At 40.3% G+C, this 19,965-nt stretch overlaps 1 protein-coding gene across 1 annotated transcript in view; it reads left to right on the plus strand.

Annotated features, from left to right (window-relative positions):
• Positions 1–19,965, plus strand: part of PCCA (propionyl-CoA carboxylase subunit alpha) — a 270,494-nt gene that overhangs the window by 238,030 nt on the left and 12,499 nt on the right. Inside the window, exon 22 of the mRNA XM_041478271.1 lies at positions 16,364–16,504. Within this exon, the coding sequence (XP_041334205.1) occupies positions 16,364–16,504 (141 nt within the window). The remainder of the gene's footprint in view (positions 1–16,363; positions 16,505–19,965) is intronic.

The following is a 19,965-nucleotide window of genomic DNA, read 5'->3' on the forward strand; positions in this document are numbered from 1 at the left end:
CTGGTAATTTTTCAGATTGTTACTGTACTGGTGCTGCCTATTAAATCCAGATTCTCCTTCTATGAAACCTAAAAGAAGCAGTAAAAAGACAAGACTCAGCTTTCACTTAAGTTACAATTCAGCCACTCACTAGAAAACTCACATTTCTGGGTATTGATTGTGTTCATTTACCACAGCAAAGTGCATTCATTGATAACTACCTGCTGGTATTGAATCAATTGTATGTGAAACACGGGGCATTATTGTCAGGTAGGGTAAATAATATTGATTCTGTTTTAAAAAGAATGCAGCATAGGAGAAATTAATTTGATTCTATCAAGTCATTAAATTATGCTCTATCAAATATATAAACAGTGAAGATCATGTAATATGATATCATGAGGCAAGTTACAGCTGCAAGTTTTAGCAAGATTTCTGCTCCATAACTGCAGCAGAGACATTTTAGTTTTGTTTTGTATTAGAGGGGGAAGAGAAATCCAATGCCTGTAATCGATCTTAAGGTAGGATCCCAACTGGTACCAAGTCCTCTGACACTCCTTAAGTGGAGCTACAGTCTTAACTGACTGCAGTAAACCAGTTCCTTGGTCATGCTGTAGGTCAGCAGACTTTGAAGCTTCAAATATCATTGTGACTGTGGACTCTGCAGTCAAAAGTCCTCATCTTCCAAAATTAGCAAATAATCAGAAAGGGGAGAAGGGAGTTGTGTTGATTGATCATCTTTGAAGCCATTGGCTCCATGAAAGAATAGCAGAGAAGGACAGTAAGCTCAACTGCCACAGACATGAGTCAACCGTGAGGATGGCTTTGGATTGCTCTTGCATCTATTCCCTTATAATGACAATGAACTGTCTTACAGAAAATGTGTTAAACAGCAGCAGCTAAAGCACTGAAACTGTGAAACACAGAACCCTTTTTTGGATTACAGGTGACCATGCAACTGAGACTTAGTCACTGATCATGTACCTCAAACACTGTCTTCATAACCTGCACTGTGATCTTGAAGTCTTCAAATATGAGCAAATAAGTTACTAATTGTCACATACCATATGAGGAGAGCAGGAGGCACTGAGAATTCTGCCTTGTCTCATTTCAGATATTTAGTAACAAATAGCTTACAACCAAGCTGTAGCTGGTTCAACAGGTATCTTATATTCCATGTTTGGAAATAGTAGTAAGTCAAAAGAGCTGGAGGAATAAAAAAAGTAGTCTGTATGTGAAAAAGGGACGGAGGATGTGAGCCATGTGACTGTAATTGGTGGATACAATTTCATCGTGAGTGAAATTTGTAGAAAGTAATCCATAGAAAAATTAAGGTGGATGGATAATTGTCACTAATCAGTGTTACAGAAATCAACAAAAACATCTGTGATATGCTTGTTTGACAAGAGAATCATGTATACAGATGTCTTTAAGCATCAGGCTTAAAGGTTCAGAGCAGTTTAAGTGCCTGTTTTGGCACCTACAGCAAGATTCAAGTACGATTTATGTGTCTGAGTCCAAGAAAGTGATCTGTGAGGTTTAGGATACTGTAACCTTCTGAGTGTCCTCAGGACACCTAAAATAGGTTTCACAGCTGTCTAACTAAAGGTACCTGTGTCTTCTCAGCAACCCTGCACTGCCAAACTGGATATCAAATCACTTATCCGCCCTGTGCTGCTGAAACAAAGTAATTGAGCACACCTCAAGTCTCCTGAGAGAACAGTCTTTGGAAAACAACTAGCGTGGGTGGGCAAAATTGAGTTCAACCCAAAGCCTAGCAGCTGCGGCCACACTGATGAAAATTCGTAGCAATAAAAGGTAGAGGTGGTCACTTTTTGCAGCTCCTCTTGCTGCTGAGAGTGCTTGTCTACAAGACTGGGGGTGGGAGTTCTGTGCTAAGTTCCACGTGACAGAATTAAAATTTGTTCCATCCCTGCAATATGTTGTAATTGCCAAGTCTCAGAGAGATAGAGGGGGAAACCCGGTGCTTGAGGCATTCTGCAGGGAAAGCAAATTTGGATCCCCGTTTTCAGAACCATTCCCCCATGTCAGACCAGATAGCTGGGCAGAATGCAGTTTTCTCCTCTTCTCAGCTGAGTTCCTTAGCCTTTAAGCCACATAACTAGTTTTGTTCTTCCTTTGTCCTGTTTTTCCACTCATTAATGCATAACTGCCTGCCTTACACAGCAGCAGTGGTCTTCTTTGAGCACCTTGTAGTCACATTTGTAAATATTTTAATTATTGAGTCCATTTTGAAGTATAGAGTGCTGAGCTGCTTGACTGCCCTTTCACCACTCTGCTTGGTGTGTTGCAATTTTCATCTGCTGATGAAAGCACCCCTTTATTAGCCAGACCAGTATTGCATTGTCAGCCAAATTTCAGCCATGTTGGATATAGTTAAAATTTAAAGAAAAGAAATTTTTTTGCAATGTGTCTTACTTAAAAAATTTATTAGTGAATAATGTTAGAAGAGTGATCTGTTAAACTTTGATCTTACCCCACTGTGAAATGTCCTCAGTTCTATTTCTTTGCAGATTTGACAGACAAACTGGGAAGCTTTAAAACTTCCAGATAAACCTGTATGTTTCTTCCTAACATTATACTGAGTAGTGAGAGTATCGTGATGGATAAAACCAGTGCTAATTATTTCTAGTCCTAAAACCTTTCCTTCTCTTCATCATCACGTTACTCTACACAGCAATACTCAGGAATTTGCCTTTCTCAGCAGCATTCTTTGTTGTTCTGAGTTCCTTTTCCTGTTCCCAGACTAGGTTTATATAATTATTGATAAGCAGACTCACTCCTATAGCATAAATAATGCTATTTATGCCAAGTGTGAATAACTGGTGTGTTGAAAATAGATATCTAACTATGGATGTGTTACCCTACCCATATTATTGCCACTAAATTTTTTTCCAGTTGACCGGTTTTTACCTTGTGGCTAGTGGATCATTCCTAGTCTTCTCCCAGAGTAGAGAAATTCACTGATTAACAACAGGCTTAAGAAGGAGTTCAAATGTCTTGTGAATAGTGCTTTTGTTTTGTTTTTAAGCAAAGAACAGCAGCTAAAAAAACCCATAAAATTTTCTATTTTCTAGTGATTGAAATAAGTGCACTGCAAGTTGCATTTCACCTTTTAACCAGCTGAGATATTAGCCTGGTGACCCTGGAAAACAGCTTTTGGATCTAAACCAGTGGTAACTCCAAGTGTAATACTCCAGATCTATTGTGGGTTGTCTGAGCAATCATTCTCTTGGATTACACTCAGAAAAATGCTGGTATGAGGAATAAACATAGTTTGGATACATAATAAGATTGGACAGAGTGTGTAAAATCTGGGTACCCTGGTCTGGTGGGAGGAATCTCTGCCCATGGCAGGGGGCAGATGATCTCTAAGGTCCCTTTTAAAGCAAACCATTCTGTGATTCAATGAAAAATGAATCTCTAAAAGAAATCCTATAATGGCAATTGAAAATATATTTCCCATGGCCTTAAAAAAAAGTTTGTTCAGTGAAGTGGAGAACTGATAAAATATTTATTTAAAGTCCGTTATCTTTGAGTTTGATTTGCATTTCAAGAAATATTCCTAGCTTTCTTTCTGACTGTTTTCATTAGCAGGATAGTCAGAGAGATTCGCATGATCCCTTAATTGTTGTGTAAAGAATTGTGTCAGTAACAGAGATGAAATATGGAGATCAGTACACTCTGAATGCTTCACAAAGACACAGTTTAATTAGAAAATTAAACACTTAATCACTTTAACCAAGAATTTAATAATATTGCTGTGAGGACAGAGGTTAAATCAATTATGAAGTAATGGCCAAAGCTCACACAATAATAACTTTGGTGGGAGCAGCTATGAGTTATTAACTGAGGTGCTCTAGTCTGATGATAGTTTGGGTGATTACCTTTTACTGCCCTGTCAAGCATATTTCGCAGGATCACAGAATCCTTAGGGTTGGATGGGACCTCTGGAGATCATTTGATCCAACCCCTCTGACAAGTCAGGGTCGCACAAAGCAGGTGACACAGGAATGTGTCCAGGAGGTTTGCAATGTCTCCAGAGAGGGAGACCCCACACCCCCCTGGGCACCCAGTCTTCTGCCGCCTTCAGTGGGAAGTTCTTCATGTCAGGGTATTGCATACAGTATCATTCATCACTTGATCTCCAGTCCCAGGTCCATTGGGTAATGTTGCTGCTCACTGATAAATGAGTCCCAGGACTCACGTCTTACAGAAGTGTTAAGGGTTTGGGCTAAGACAGCTCAGTCATAAGTTGTTTAATCATAGAAACATATAAGTTTGTGTTGGAAGGAACCTTAAACATCATTTCATTCCAACCCTCCTGCTGTGGGCAGGGACACTTTCCACTAGACCATGCTGCTCAATGTCCTGTCTAACCTGGCCTTGAGCACTGCCAGGGATGGGGCATCTGCAGCTTTTCTGAGCAGCCTGTTCTAGTGTCCCACCAACCTCACAGTAAAGAATTTCTTCCTAATACCTTATTTAAATTTACTCTCAGTTTAAATCCATCAGTCACCCTTTCTCATGTCACTGGAGACCCTTGTAAAAATCCCTTTCCAACTCTCTTGTAGACCCATTTATGTAGTGGAAGGCTTCTAGAAGGTAGAAGTGGCCCCTAGACCAGAACTGGACCCTGTTCTCCTGACTTTTGTGGCACATTTGGACTTGAAGAAGGAAGTGTCTGTATTATGTAGTACTGAGAAGGTACAGCAGCAAAGCTCCAAATGTGTATTTTGAACCGGGAAGGAAGATAGAATACAAGTACCTTCACTGCTAAGTGACACGTGAGCAGGGATTTGTATTGCTAGATTGGATTTAGGTGCTTCAATTTTGCTTAAGTGTCCTACTTTAGGTATGTAAGTCTTTTTGAACCTAGTCCTTAGATAGTAGCAAATGTTGTCATGGAAGGTTTGAATTACAAAAGCACTAGTCTGTGACATAAAAGAGCATTTTAAGAGTATTCACTATGTGAATAGTTCTGCCAGTAATCATGGATGCAATAGCATGTATTTCTAAATGACAAAGGTTAGAGAATGTGCATCTGTTGCTAATGTATATATCCTTCCTAAGGCCACGAAACGATCATTGGAAATTTTATGGTAGGAAACAGTATCACACCAGTGCTGTGCTTGACATGAGACTTTCATGATGATTTAATAGCTAGTATAATTTAAAAACCATAACTAAACCCCATTTTATTGTCGATAATAAAATGTATAGATTTTATGTGGATTTTCATAGTCTACTGTCACTCTTATTTTATTGCATCTGAGATAAAAATGTAATTTTTTTAAACTGTGGAATGAAAAAGTAGAGCACAATTAAGTGGTTTTTCAGCAGCCCCCTCTGGAACAGGACAGTAAGAAAGAGGGATTCATTTTTCAAACAATTTTTTTCCAGGCAGATGTGTTCTTATTTACGTATAGTGTAGTAATTCACTTAGTTCTTACTGAATTCAAAGTTCTAACTAAAGTATCTTGGGTGATACCATGAAATTAGTGGGACTACTGACAAAAACAAATCCAGAACAAGATCACATCCAGGATTTAAAGCCTCTCTATCTCTAACCTGGCCAGTAATGGTACTAAACTCCCGAAATCAGTAGTCAGGCTGTGTAATTGCCATGGTGTGAGAAGAGAGTGTCTGTTGGGAATACATATGGAAGAGATTATCACACCATTTATGTAAAACTGCACCATCTTGGATGACTTGAGTTCTCACACATGTGCTCCTTTCTCACAGCTTTCCCTCATGACCATCTAGACTCCTGCTTGGAATTTTGAGTTTGCAACAGCCTTACAAAGGTATCTGGACTTGCCCAGGGTCAAGGGGCTTCATACTTAAGCTTTCCTAAATCCGTATTTCAATCCAGAGAGGATTAAAATATACTGAATCAAATGTCTGTGAAAAGGCCCTGTCCTCCTTACATGCATTTTTCTCCAGTTGTAGATGTCATTGTGCTACCTGCTGTACAAAACAGAAATATGCTGTGGCTTACCAAGTAGTATTTGGAAGTGCTCCAAGGCAAATTAACAGACCAAGCTCTAACCAGTGCTTGTCCAACCATTAGAAAACTTAGTAAGCTGTGAAATAATGCAGTTTGCTCTGCAGTTTTCTCCCTATGAAATGCACAGACTAAAACCATTTTTGCAGTCAGTGGGAGTTAAGGTCTATCTAAATGTTCTCTGTGGTTGTAGGTATCCTCACAATGAATGAAAGACCTCTCTCTGCTCTGCTTTTTCCTCCATTTAAGTGAGTGCCAAAAGTAGTGCTGAGCTTGAAGGGAAGGGGAGTCAAACATTTATTATATCCTGGCCACCCAGAGGGGAAAAATATTGGTGACTACAAATGAAGCAGCATTTGCTTGACCTTTCTGTAAATGAATTTTACTCAATAGGTTGGGGTTTTTTTCCTAGTGAAGATATGTTATGTCCCAAATCAGATAGTATTTTTTAAAAAGTTCTTCCGTACTAAACTTACTGAATAGCCTACAAATTTGTAGTTGACCAAAAGGAATCAGGGTGAAAAGTAGTAAATGTCTTGGTTTGCTATGTAATTGGTACTTCAGTTTTACACATATTTGGCTTTTCCCTTTTGAGAAGTAATTACCTTGGTCTCTAGTCAGGCCAGACTCTACAGGTTGCTTTTGTGAGCCTTGAACCATTTATTATCAATGGGCTTCCTGTTGTTATGAGAATCCCTTGCTCTGACGAGTTACTGTGTCAAGACATACGACTAAGTTCATAGTCACCTGTGGCCAGTGCAGTTCATGGCAGCCTTTATTAGTTGGGGACATCTGTGTAACTCCTCAGACAGTGAATTCCAGGACAGCTGAACCAAACTTCTCTCTGAAATATTTCAAGATTTAGTTGTAGGTGATGATATTACCTTTACAGCTGCTTTCCATGGGTAAGAACAGGAGCAGGGCAAGTGACTACTTAGGAGGCAACATGTTTTTATTTTCACAATACTGAGCCTTTCTAGCCACGCTGGCTGTAGTACAGCTGAAATCTCACAGCAAGCAAATATTCTAGTTCCATGCAGGTGACTGTAATAGGAATAGTTACATGGAGGTTCAGACTATCAGCACACTTAATCTTGCCTGCTACCACTGGGTCTGCCCCTCACCTTTTCCTGCGTGCATCCTGTAACAGTGGTCACTTAAGTGATTTGCTTGGTTTTTTGTTTGTTTGCTTTGGGGGGGATTTATGCTCTATTTAATTGTTGGGTTTTTTTTAGGGGGTGTGTTTTTTTTTAAACTGAAACCAAAACCCCATCCCATTTTGCAGCCATATGGCTGTTCTCTGCTACACAATACAGAACCAATTGTATGGTTCTTGTCAATGGTTACATTTTTATTGTTCTATAAAATAAACAAGTCAAATGTTCTTGCCCATTTTAAATATTGTAGAAATAAAATTTATTTAAAAATTAATACATGCTAAAAACCTCAGTATTGTATAATAGGGTTAGTCATGTTTAACCACACTGTTTGCACATAGCTACAAGATATATTTTTTCCTACTCTAGATCATATTCCATGTTTAGGCGGTATGATTTTGTAAACACTTCAGAAAGTGATCTTCGTTATACTAAAAAGGAGTCCTGATGGCTGCTGTTGGCCTGGTTACCTGTGAAAAGTTAGGCAAAACCCTGCAGGATTGGGACACATTTCAGAAAACAAGTAGTTACTTTTTCTTGTGCAGATATTTTCATGCTCTTTTTCAACAGATTTTATCAGAAAAATGGAAATTATTACAGTAGGAACTTCTGGTGTTTTGAGACAAAAAGCAAGTCACTAATAATGTAACCAAGCCATTTTCACAAAGTTGCAAGTGCTTTGGCAGAAACTCGTTTCTATCCAACCTGCAGATGAGTTGAGGCAGTGTTGTGTGCTTTACCTATGTTCCACATGTGGTACTCAGGGCAATTCTCCCCAGCTTTGTCATTAAATAGCTGATTTAAAGTAAATGTTTGAAGTATAAGTTGACTGTATTTGAAGCATTAGGGCGATGAAAGTGATGCATTATGTCACTGTAGCACATTGACATTATCAATTATGTGTTATTAAACAGCTTAGCTAACTGAATGATTTACCTTGTGTTTAACTGCCTCTTTCAATTAAAAGTAGCAAATGCTGTAGAACTGGGGCACAGTCATAGAAGCCATATATTTTCTCCTGTTAACACCAGTACTGCTGACATGCAAGTGATGGGAGTGTTGGCATTTTGCTGCAGGCTCTAATGGGCTAGTTTAAATGGCCTAAAAAAAGTGATTAATGATTAGGAACAGGACTGTTGCACAGCTTCACAGCTCTTTTCCTCAATGCATTTCCATTTGCGTCAACCAGCTGCACACTTGGGAGGTGTTATTTCAAAGCAGTCAACACAGGGGCATTTTTCTACTACCATTTGTTTCTATTTCTTAGGTCCCTTTGGTTGTCCAGATATAGCTAGTGTTTCCTTAAAGCTGTAAGCTTTAGTGATAAAGGAGGATATCCTCAGACTAGTATGTCTGGTGATCAATATCTAAAACTGTGGAACTCTATTGTCATTTCAAAATATCTTTACCATCACTCTGCGTAGTCCTGTTTGGTTTATTGTGTTGGAAATAATCTAAAGGTTCCTCTCGGAGTAACTGAAGCACTTCATCAACCAGTACATGATTCTCCTCTGCTATTCACTTGATTTTTGCAAGCAGTAATTTGTACATTAGTCCTGTTTGTTTGTAATGGGTAACTGTCCACCCCTAAGCCCTCCCTTTATATACATGGATACACATCTACATGTATATCTGTATATTTCTTTGGGAGCTGAGATCAACAGACACTGCTGCAACACTCCTACCCCAAGTAATAATTAACACTTTAACCACTCTTGCCCCAAGTAATAATTAGGTGCCATGAGTCGAAAAAACAAGTAGTTCCAAAAGAAAATTAAAAACAAGGTTGGAAAATCTAGCATCTCACTCTTTTTAATGAACCTTAGGAGAGTGAGGTGTCTAGCAGACATAATGCATTCTCTTTGCTCTTTCAAGCTAAGGCAATATCAAACACTGGAGTAGAGGGGATTGAACACTCAAGGGGAAGATATCTTGTACTTTTTGGAAGTTTATTTCACTGTACTGAGATCTTAGAGCTCGTGGCTGAAAGTCAGCACTTGCTCTCAGGTATCATGTTGCAAGAGAAGGAAATACATTTTCTTAGAACAGGACATTTGTGTAGTATTTTAGTTGCTAGCATTTTTTTAGTGATCAAAGTATGAAGCTAAGTCTTAGCTGTGTACAAGTTCAACCAAGTTTTCTGAACAAGAAACTTCTAAAAAAAGTTCATACAATAATTTGGAAGGCAGAGGGGAAAGGGGAGTTTAGGTTTAGAGTGCAGTGGTGTTGACTGCAGCACATATACTAGAGCCACTCTTTTGCAGAATAGAAATGATGCCAAAAAAATTTTCAGTGTCTGTGTGGGAATAAGCGTGGCTTAAAGGTCAGCACACCACCAAATTGGCTTGTCCTTGAATGTGGTGTTCAGGGTGGTATTGTAGCTCATCTTCCTTTTTTAATGCTATTTTTAGGAAACTAAGGCTGAGGCAGGCTTGCTGAAGACTCCATGTGTGTTTGTTCTCTGGCTTTGCAGTAGTACCTTTGACTCAGTTGATGGACTTCAGCCAAGCATATCAGAGAAGGAAGAATCCAAAAATCATTATGGTCCAGCCTGTTTCGTGAATAAAATGTGTCCAGTTGAAGGAGGAAGCTGCAACTCTGTGTGGTGGGGAGTGTGGTCGGAGGCTTTGGTTAAGCTCGAGTTTTTTAAGATGAGAGAATGCAGACTGGGGAGTGCAGCTGGGAATACCCCCAGGGCTGTAATGGTGTTTTACATGGCAAACAACTACAAACCCCATCCGAGAAAAAGCAGGTCTTGGTGCTGACACAGCTACTTGTTACTTATCCTCTTGTTTGTGCAGTACACAGAAGGGGATTTATACGAGTTTTCATGGGCCAGAATATGAATAATTTTTACTACAGGTATGAAAAGCTGCTTCCCTTCTTCCTCCTTATCCTTATTAAGACGTTTTGCTTATCAGTAGCCACTTGAATGTCTTGATTGGTTTTTCTATTTATTTTTTAAATTTTATTTTATTATATTTTAATTTTGCACAGACATTTTCTGTTTGCAGAGCCTGCATTTCTAGTCCTTGATTGGGCTAGGGGAACATCTGCTTTGCATAGTTTGCAAGTGTTACTTATTAACTCAGGCTCCCCGAATTCGGGCAGTGTGGTGCCTGTTCCCAGGGCAGGCTCAGCCTGCTACTTGTCTTTTGGAAGCACGTGTTGAAGTTCATTATACACATTTATTCTTCAGTTTTCTGCTTGGCTTGGATTCGCTTCTAAGATTCTGTTCTGAGACGATGATGTAAACTACATAATAAAAAAATACATATATTTTTTTCCTTAGGCACCCGTGCAGCACTTTTCCCCCTGTAGTTCGTAGTACTACTGCTTGTGGGCAGGTTTCAAAGGAATCTCATCTCCATATGGTTTTGCCCGATAATCCTTTATCCACCATCTTCAGCTCTCATTCCGTTGCTTTCTTGCCTGTGGCTACGTTTCTATCTCTGCATCAATTAGCACAGTGATTTATACAACAAGCAAGCAGTTTAGAGGTAATGGTACACAATTAACATCTCATTCCACCATAAAGGGTATGCTAAATACCCCAGTCACTGCTTTCTCTGCCTGGAATTGAAATAAGTGTTTGTCCTAATTCATATGCTATCTGATGTGAAGTGGGCCTGCTTTGTACGGCACTACACCATTAATCTAATTATAGATAGCTGCAAATGAAGTGCTGTCTGAGCACAGAGACTGAAGAAAATAGCGCTTTTGTCATTTAGCATGACTCTGTGAAGCAAGATCGCACTTTACACGGCAGCATGGCAAAATGGGAATCTGAATAATATTGCTGCCTGTTGCATCTTTTCTAATTACAACAGCATTGTAAACACAACTGGGCGCTGATATAAATAGAGCTGTAGATACGCTGTCATGTGGGTTGTAGGAGAAAATCCTTAGTGTGCTGTTGTATTAAATGATGCATCCTGATTGACAGCTACCTTGAGACTGCGCTGATGGAGTTGTCAAAGCATTGTGCGACCGCGCTGCTCCGGCGGCGGCAGCTGCGGCCGCTGCCGGCTCCGCGCCGCCCGGCCGGGAGCGAGCGAGGACAGCGCCGGCTCCGGCTGCCCGCCCGGCTCTGCCCGGCCCGGCTCTGCCCGGCTCTGCCCGCCCGGCCTCCGCCTGCAGCGCAGGGAAGCTGCTTTTTGCGTGGCTTTAACCCTTGGTAGGTTTCTCTAGAGTGTTAATTATGTATCACACAAGGAATGGAAAGTGGGAAGTGCGGCTGAATTACAAGTCTAATTAAGTTTCTGCTGCTGGAGTGTGTACTACGTGGTGGTGAGGCTCCTCTCGGTTTTCTTTCCCTTTTGCTGCTGCTAGAGGATCATAATTTTTGCGACTGTTTTGGTATTTTTATTATTGCTATTTTTTTTCATTAGCTGTCTCTGTGGCAGTTTGAGTGTTTGCTCCTCCATCAGACTGAAAGTGCTGTTGTTTTGTGCAGGTGTTAATGCCAATCCTCACCACCACTCCGTGGAAGCAAATTAGCTCTAGAACTCAGAGCTCGGGGAAAAAAGTGATTTGCAAAATGTCCTTTATCTCCTTGTTCAGTACGGAGTCCTTGACTCTGGAAGAAGGTGGTGTCTGACATCGTCGAGTAATATGGAATAAATAATTTTCCTGCTTAGATGCTGGGGTGGAAATCTAAGCAAGGGTGTGATCATGATGTTGACATGTATAATGGTTAATAAAAAAGGCAGCGTGCTCATTGTGCTTGGAACTGGAACATTGCTTGGTATTGCTTCCACTGAATACAGAATAATGTACTCGAGTGAATTGATGACGTCAAACCACAGGTGACAACAGTGAAGTGACTTGAGGCAGGACGTGGATTAGGAATGCCGAAGAGAAATTATGTGACCACAGTTAATACATTTCAGTGGTTCCAAACCCGAGACTGTGAGGCTAGTGAAAATAATGAAGACACAGAGCAGACAATTTCTCTACTGAAATCTGAGCTGCATAAGATTTTCACCCTCCTGACCACAGGAATGACAGACATTTGAAAACATGGTTGAACAGTTAGGTAAAGCATGCTGAAAATCCACATCTGGTCAGCAGTCCAAACACTAACGTAAGAAACATATGGGTAGTGATTACTCTATAAAATCTCCAATGGAGTTTGAACATTTACAGCTTCTGGGGACATGAGTTTCAAGTGTACAGGGAAGATCATATTTAATAAATTAATGTGAGGTGTAACAGAGTGCAATTTTGGACATTTTGGTTAAGATTTGTAATGTTCTGATGTATATATCTGTGCAAACTACATAACTTGTTTTTAAGCACAGGTGGGGCGAAATATGCCCTGGCCATCTTTTTTTGTAGCAGTCGGTCTACTTGCCTACTGACTTGGGGGCTCAGTAGAGAAGGTACTGACAAAAAACAATCTGCAAAACCCAAGGTCTAATTTTCACTGTATTTGGTTTCTTCTCCCCTACTCCCACCCTGTATTGCTATTACTGCTCCTTTTTGTGTTCTTATTTTTGTCATGGAGATTTGGTTGTAAGAGGTAGTTTTGCATTTTACATAAACATACAATTTAGTGGGAGAGGTAAGACAGGATGCTGTTACCCTTAGAAAACTATTAAGTAACACCACTTTTCCCTACTATAATTTTTGTCAACTGACTGTGGACTCCAGTGGTCTGGTGGAAGAGAAACACCTGTTTTGTGCCATCAAAAGCTGTATGGCTCCTTTTGGTACTGCTTTATTGACTTTACTTTGGCTGGCAGAATTGGGCTTTGAAACCCTGCAGGGTGGAGCAGTGGCTGGTGACAAGTACTCATCAGCACACATGTGATAGCTAGCAGATTTCCCTGCTCTCAGAGTCCACCTGCAATCTATTTATGACTCCAACAAATGTTTCTTCTGGTTTAGGCCAGTGGAAACCTCCTGGTCTCTATTTATAACCCAAACTTATCAACCTTTCCCAATTTACGCCCCCTTCTTTCTCCCATCTCCTCCTCCTTCTGAGCATAAAGGAAGAAAATCAGAACCTCATCCGCACTTGGGCAGCAGCATATCAAAACTTCTGCTTCCTATGTTCAGCATTGTTCTCGCTAAATCAAAGGCATAGCAGCAGAGTTGGTCATGTAATGAAAATATGTGGTATTTTCTTAATTGTCTTTGTTGTGGCAGCACTGGTGGGCATTGTTTGACATGGTCTTCCAGAAAGTCCTGTGGCTCTCACCGGGCTGCACCCGGCTTGGGTGAACAGCACCCTGCACCCCACTCCACAACTCCTCTCCAGGGAAAAGGAGCAGCATCGCAAAGGGGTATTTATGCAGGTATTTAGTGGGGTCCAGCCAGCAGCAGAAATACATCAAAGGTAATCTTAGAGAAGGAGCCTTTCTTTGGCTATGTCTTTTTATATTCTGAAAGGTCATTTGCGAACCAACTGTGCCAAAAAAGGCCTTTCCCCAGAAGTTTACTGTTGTTATTTTTTACTTTTTGATTACAGTAACTTGCTTATCCCCCAAACAGACTAAAGAACAATAAACAAATACAAAAGGAAAAGGAACAGCTCATCAATAACAAAGACCTGCGTTTTAAAGCTTTGAGAGTACTGACTCTTACATCTCACTCCAAGCAAAGCAGGAGTCCTGCAGAGAAAGGAATCTAAAAGATATGAAAATTATAAAGATAGTAAAAACAATGTTTGGTAGGGATATTTTAGCTTGGTGTGGAGAACTGAGCTTTAAAGTGCAGCATACTGAGGAATGTGTTTTTCCCCCACTGCTGAATGTTGTGAAGTGCATAGGGAATTCTGTATTTCAACCCCTGTGAAATACTGTAACCTAGATGAATGCAGAAGGTCTGGCTTTCTCTTCAAGTTTAAATTTTGAAATTGGGCTGCTCAGGAGTGTTAATGTAGCTTAAAAAAACTAAATGGCATCTAAACCTAATCCTTTGAAATCATATCAAAACAGCCTCTTGCAAGAGGCAATAATACAGTCCACAAATATAACTTATTTCTGCATTCTTCCTTTTTTTATTTTTTATTTTTTTTTTAATTTATTTTCAAACTCTGAGTACAAAGAAGACACCAACCATGGATACTGAAACTGTGCAATTTGTTGTAATTATATTCCCCCCCATAGATTTAATGAAGGACTTTTAAGTACAATTTATCTTTGATAAATAGTCCCTCTACACAGAATGTTTATTAGATTGACAGCAGAATACACTCTGCAAGCTTTTTTTCCTTGCCACTTATGACTCAGATGAATTTTAATAGGAGTAAAAAGCTTTTATTTGCACAGTAATTTCACTTAAGGATCATATCCTTCAGAAACTGGCAGACACTTGTATGTCTTGATTGCAAAACACACACTCAAGAGTAAAGAAACACGCATGAGATGCTATTATTTGGCTTGTCACACTGCTGCAATTCTGTTTGCAGCTTATGTCACCGGTTGTGCTATGGGCATCGCCCGCCCTGTCCGTGCGCACGGAGCGTGTGTCCGTGTGCGCTCGCACACGTGCGCCTGCAAGGAGCCTGGAAGGATCCGCACAGAGCCCTGGGCTGGAGCTGGGAGAGGGCTTTGGGCTGGGAATCCTCGGTGCCACAGCCTCAATGCCATGGTGGTGCCTGCGGGAGGCTTGGGGTTAAAGCTGTTTTCTGCGTACAAAATGGTGCTGGTTTCCCCGTGCCACGGCGATTGTGACCGAGGCACGTGGCTGGGAATGGTCCTTAAATTTTGGGGCGCCACTTACGGCTCCAGGGGACGTCGCTGTGGTGTTTTATTACACTTACTGGGTGTGGTGGCAGGATCGGTTAATGTAACTGTTTGCCTCTGTTTCTGGTTAGAAGCGAGTATTTCTGAGTGAATGACTGCACTGTTCATCTCACAAAATGTTGTGTGTCCACACATCATTTATGGAGGACGATAATCCTCTGTTACGTTGTTTTAATTTGGCTTTGAAAGCTGCATTTTAAAGATGTCACTGCAGAGTTAATCACCTTTTGCACGCATTTCTAAATACCTTGTTCTGCTTCCTACAGAAGCAGAAGGTAGAGTCCCCCTTCACCAGAAGGATATCAGATTTTTCCTGTCCATGTAAAAATGAAAAGTAAAGACATTTTATTGTTAATAAAACAATAGCTAATTGTTTTGGAGGAAAACATACTGTTCCAAGCAAGGTGTTGAACTTTACATCAGCAAAATACGCATTTGAATTGTAAATGCCGTCCGTCGGATGCTTATTATTAAAACCTTTGTTTAAATTATTGATGAAGTGCGGTGCTGGCCTTCGCTCGGTGTGCCCTGGCGAGGCGCGAGTGTCGCGCAGAGACCTGCTGCCATCTACTGGCTCCGTGCGCTCCTCCCCGGGCGCCGTCCGTCCGTCCGTCCGTCTGTCTGAGGGCAGGGAGCTCGCCAAGTAATGGCAAATTTTTGAAAACTAAAAGCTCTTGGGCCGAAATCACTTTAGGCAATATTTATGTACCTTCCGAAAGGTTTTATTTAAAGGGATGCTCTCACCTGAGGGTCATCATATTCCCCTCTGTTTTTAATCCCTATTAAACATGCTAGAGAAAACAGTACTTTCTCCAGATAGGTGATGGCTGCTGAAAGGGGTTTATTGCAGATAAAGTATATTCAATACAACGACGTTTGATTGTTCTGCTTATGCATGAAAAATCAGAATTGAAATTGAATTAATAGGTTTTAATTGCAAAATCCAAGCAAATTACTAACTTCAAACATTACATACATGGTAAATATTTAAAAGGTAAACATAATGTTTAAGATCAGTCATGTCATTGACAGTCTGGTAGACTTTCCCAAAAGGTCGTTTTCCAGTTCATCACTGCACTGGAAAAGAGTCCTTCAATATTCCTTATCCACCAAACATAATGTGCAGCAAGCATAAGGTCATTTTTGTTTTTAAATTTGAATCTCCCCTCTCTACCCCAAATTTTAAAATGAATCTGACATCTCCTTACTGTACTTGATTCTTTGGTTTTATGTGCACTTTGCTGCAGAATGGGGTTGCATATTTTTCTTTCTACATCCTGAAAATGAAACTCTGAATAAGGGTTTCAAACAGTGTTTTTTAGACACTCCCGTGAAGAACAGCTAACAGATGTATTACATAAGAACATGCCGTAAAATAATGCAGGTTACTGACTGGAATTCACCAAGGTTCAATTTTCTAAACTAGTCCTCTTCCTATTCTTTAGTACAAATTGCAAATACTGACGAAGGTTGCTGCGGAGCTGAGCAAGTACATGCCAGAGAAAGCAGCAGAGGACACCTCCAGCATTTTGAGATCTCCTATGCCTGGAACAGTGGTGGCAGTTTCTGTCAAGCCTGGGGACATGGTAAGAAATGTGATCTATATGTCTGTGTTTTCATTATATATTCCACAGAAATTTTGCCTTGATGCAACTGAAACTACAGGTCACACAGTTTGGTGTGGGGCGTTTTTGTTGTCGTGTTTTTTTTGGTTTTTTTTGTTTTTAATCACCTGTGCTGAAGGATGTGTGCTGTTTTTAGTTCGAATTTTAAAAACTAAGAAAGAAACCCAATTCAAATTAAACTGGCTTTAAAAGAAAAATTTTCAGCCTGGCACAAGTTCACAGCAGAAACTCAAAGAGATAGCTTGGTTTTGTATCCCAAATACCTTGAGGGGCAGGACAGGTAGAAAGGAGAAAATGGTGAGTAAATTCACATAAGTGTGTGTCTGTCTGTCTGTCTATCTATCTATCTATCTATCTATCTCTGTATATAAAAGCTGTTAGTGCTAGCAGGAGGAAATTGTTGATTTTCTGCCCTGAAGTGATGAAAATATTACTTGAAAAAAAGAAAGAAGGGGACATGGGACAGATGTTTAACTTTACCTTTTTTTTTTTTTTTGGTTGTTTGTTTTTTAAGAAGCCCTGTGTTATTGTTTTGCAAGACACATGAGTTGGGAATTCTATGCTGGGAATTTCCAGGTTCATGTGGTAGTCTTCTTGTCTTGCAGAAGGAATAAACTTGCCATACAGAAGGGCAAGGGATTATGCTGTTGCTTGTCTGGGGATTTCCAGTGCTCCTTACCTCACATTGAGTTGGAAACAAATTTTTGTTTTAAAGTTGTGTATGAACACTGTCTTGAACTCAGCTTCATATGAAATTCTACCACATTGTATCATTTCTAAGGTCGAAGCCCTTATGTCTCATAACCATTGAAAACAGGGTAGTGAGAGCAGATACAGGAGTATTTGAATCGGATAGTGCATATTAATTTTAAAGTATTGTCAGTTAAATGATGCCATAAACATGTATGTAGCACTTAGATACAAACATAAGCTTCAGTCACAGGGTTCATAATTTATGGTAATGAAACCTAGATTTTCTTGAAAGATGATTCAAAAATGGGATCAAGATCTGAAATTCAAAATCAGGATTGCACTTACTATGACAGTCATCGATCATGCTGGCAAAGTGGTATATTTGCTTACATTTTGCTATGATACCAGCTTTGGTTTTAAAAGATGTGACTGTTTCTGTCTGTGTACAGTGAAGACAGAGTCATCATGTTAATATAAAAGATCTGTAGGTGCCAATGTTTGTAGTAATGAGATAAAGATATTTCAGAGGAAAAATATCTAAGCTGGTAAGAAATTGGAAATTCTTCTAGCTTCTACACTTGGCTTTCTTGTCTATGATCTATACATGTATGCACACAGTTTAGATACTTTAAAACAAAAGAACAGTATTAATTTAAAATATTCTTTATGTCATGACATGGACAGAGGAATCTGCTTTCTTTGTCAAGGGCAGAACAAGTGGCTGAATGAGGAAGATCATAAGCAAATACTTTTTGTGAAAAATTAAGGGAAATATTTTTAAGTCAAGGATTTTAAGACTCTAAACATTTGTTTAATATTCACTTTTGGGAAGTTTAAGTCTAAATGTTACCAGCCTTCTTGCCCTGAAGAATAGTTCTTGTTGTCTTGAAAGAATATAATCAGTGGAGAAGGAGGCCAGAGCCTAAGGGATTTTAAGTAAATAAATAAATGAACCTCCCTCCACAAATCTACAAGTGGTGCTGTGCATCAGAGCACAAGTTGTTAAATAATGTGTGTGAGATTTCTTTTTTCCCTTCTCCTCTCCTGCAGCTTTTTGCTGGAGGCACTGAGTGGCAGAGCATTTGAACAGCATAATCTACGTTCTGCTGACCTGAGCTTGTCATTGCTAATTGTGTGGCTTTAATTGCAAAAAACACATTTGCGTTATTGAAAAGGGTTTAGCTTAAATCCTTCCTTTTCAGGACTAGTGTCAAAACGTTAAAAAAAAGCGAGCCAGCCAGCGATTGAGGGTAACAGAATGAGGGTAACATCAGCTATCGGCTCTGAATAAGCAGTGGGATGGTGGGATTCAGATTACTCCTCTTGCCTGTCTGTCACAACCCAGCTCACGCACTACAGCTGCTGAAGGCATGATGGGCAGGGAACTGTAGCTCCTCGATAAATACAGCTCTTTTTGTTGCACTGCTTGGGAAAAGTCTTAATTTCTTTAGTGTGGTGGAGAAATGGGAATTTAAGTAGCTCCTATTCTGCGTGCTTGCCACTGGGTTTGGCAGCTCAGATTTGCACGGTGTGTGAAAACAGCACAGCTGAAAAATGGGAGAAGGCGAGGTAGTTGTCCATCCTTCCCCTCAGGTGTTGCTGCTGCTAGCAATAAAGCTGTCAGGTTGTAGCTGCCCTGAGACTGCCTGCCCTAAGCTGTGAGCTGTGCACTACAGTGTTAGTGCAGCACAGTCCCTGTGCTCACAGAGACGCGCTCAGAGCGGTCAGCAGCACGGGGAGCTGAGCTGTCACCCCCCTCCCTCAGGTGTAACTTTACAAATGGTGAAAAAGCTCCGAGAGAGGGTCACCTCACCTCTGTGTGACTGGCCGTGCTTGCAAACCCGTGTTTATTGCCTACGGTTCAGCTCCGGGGCATCGCGCCCGGCCAGGTAAAGCATATGGCGTTTGTTCGTCCCTCTCCATGTTTCTGTAGCCAAATGAGGGGGCAGTGCTGATCTCTGGGTTAGCTTTCCCCACTCGATGTGTCATTGTTTTTACTTGAAGCATAGTGTTCTCTTTCGGCTGCTGCTGCTGAGAAATACTTTGGTCTGGTGAAGCCCGATAGAAGATTGCGTGAGCATCCTCTATCCAGCTGGTCTGATAAGCAGTTTTCAATTCATTTTTTTTGCCAAAAGATATTGCATATACAAGGAATTTATTTTCTTTTGTCTGTAAGATGATCTGTAGATTTTAGTAACACAGTGGGGAAGTGCTGTTTGTCATTTAGAGAGAAGCAGAACTTGCGATGCTGCCAATTTCTTTAGGTTTTTAGTTACTTTCTACTTTCTTTATTTTCCTTCATGTGATCAGAAGACTGTAATTAGTTGTCACTCAGTTATTCCTGGAAGCACAATGAAGGCACTCAGAAGCAGAAAGCAACATAAACAATGAAACAGAAATCTGGCTGACTAGAAAGAAGGTTAATTTTATTTAGGGAAAGAAGATTTAAATTTAGATTACGTTCCTCATAACAGAATCCCATTAATATAGGAAATATATCCCTTATTGGGGAATGAGGGTGTTTGTGTATTTGTTTTCTAAGTAGTTGCTAAGATGAAATTTAGTTTTGGGAGAATTAATTACTTTTTGGTTCCTCATGGTGCCATAGGCCAGAGAAACCACTGGACTTCAAGAGTCCAGGCAAGAATTTCACTCTGTTTTTGCTAACCCTGGTGGCAGCACAAGGCAGCCCTGGTAGCACACAGCAGGATTTTTATGCCAGAGTGTGG

This window comes from Pyrgilauda ruficollis, unplaced genomic scaffold (assembly GCF_017590135.1).
Source record: "Pyrgilauda ruficollis isolate IOZ18807 unplaced genomic scaffold, ASM1759013v1 scaffold44, whole genome shotgun sequence".
NCBI lineage: Eukaryota > Metazoa > Chordata > Aves > Passeriformes > Passeridae > Pyrgilauda > Pyrgilauda ruficollis.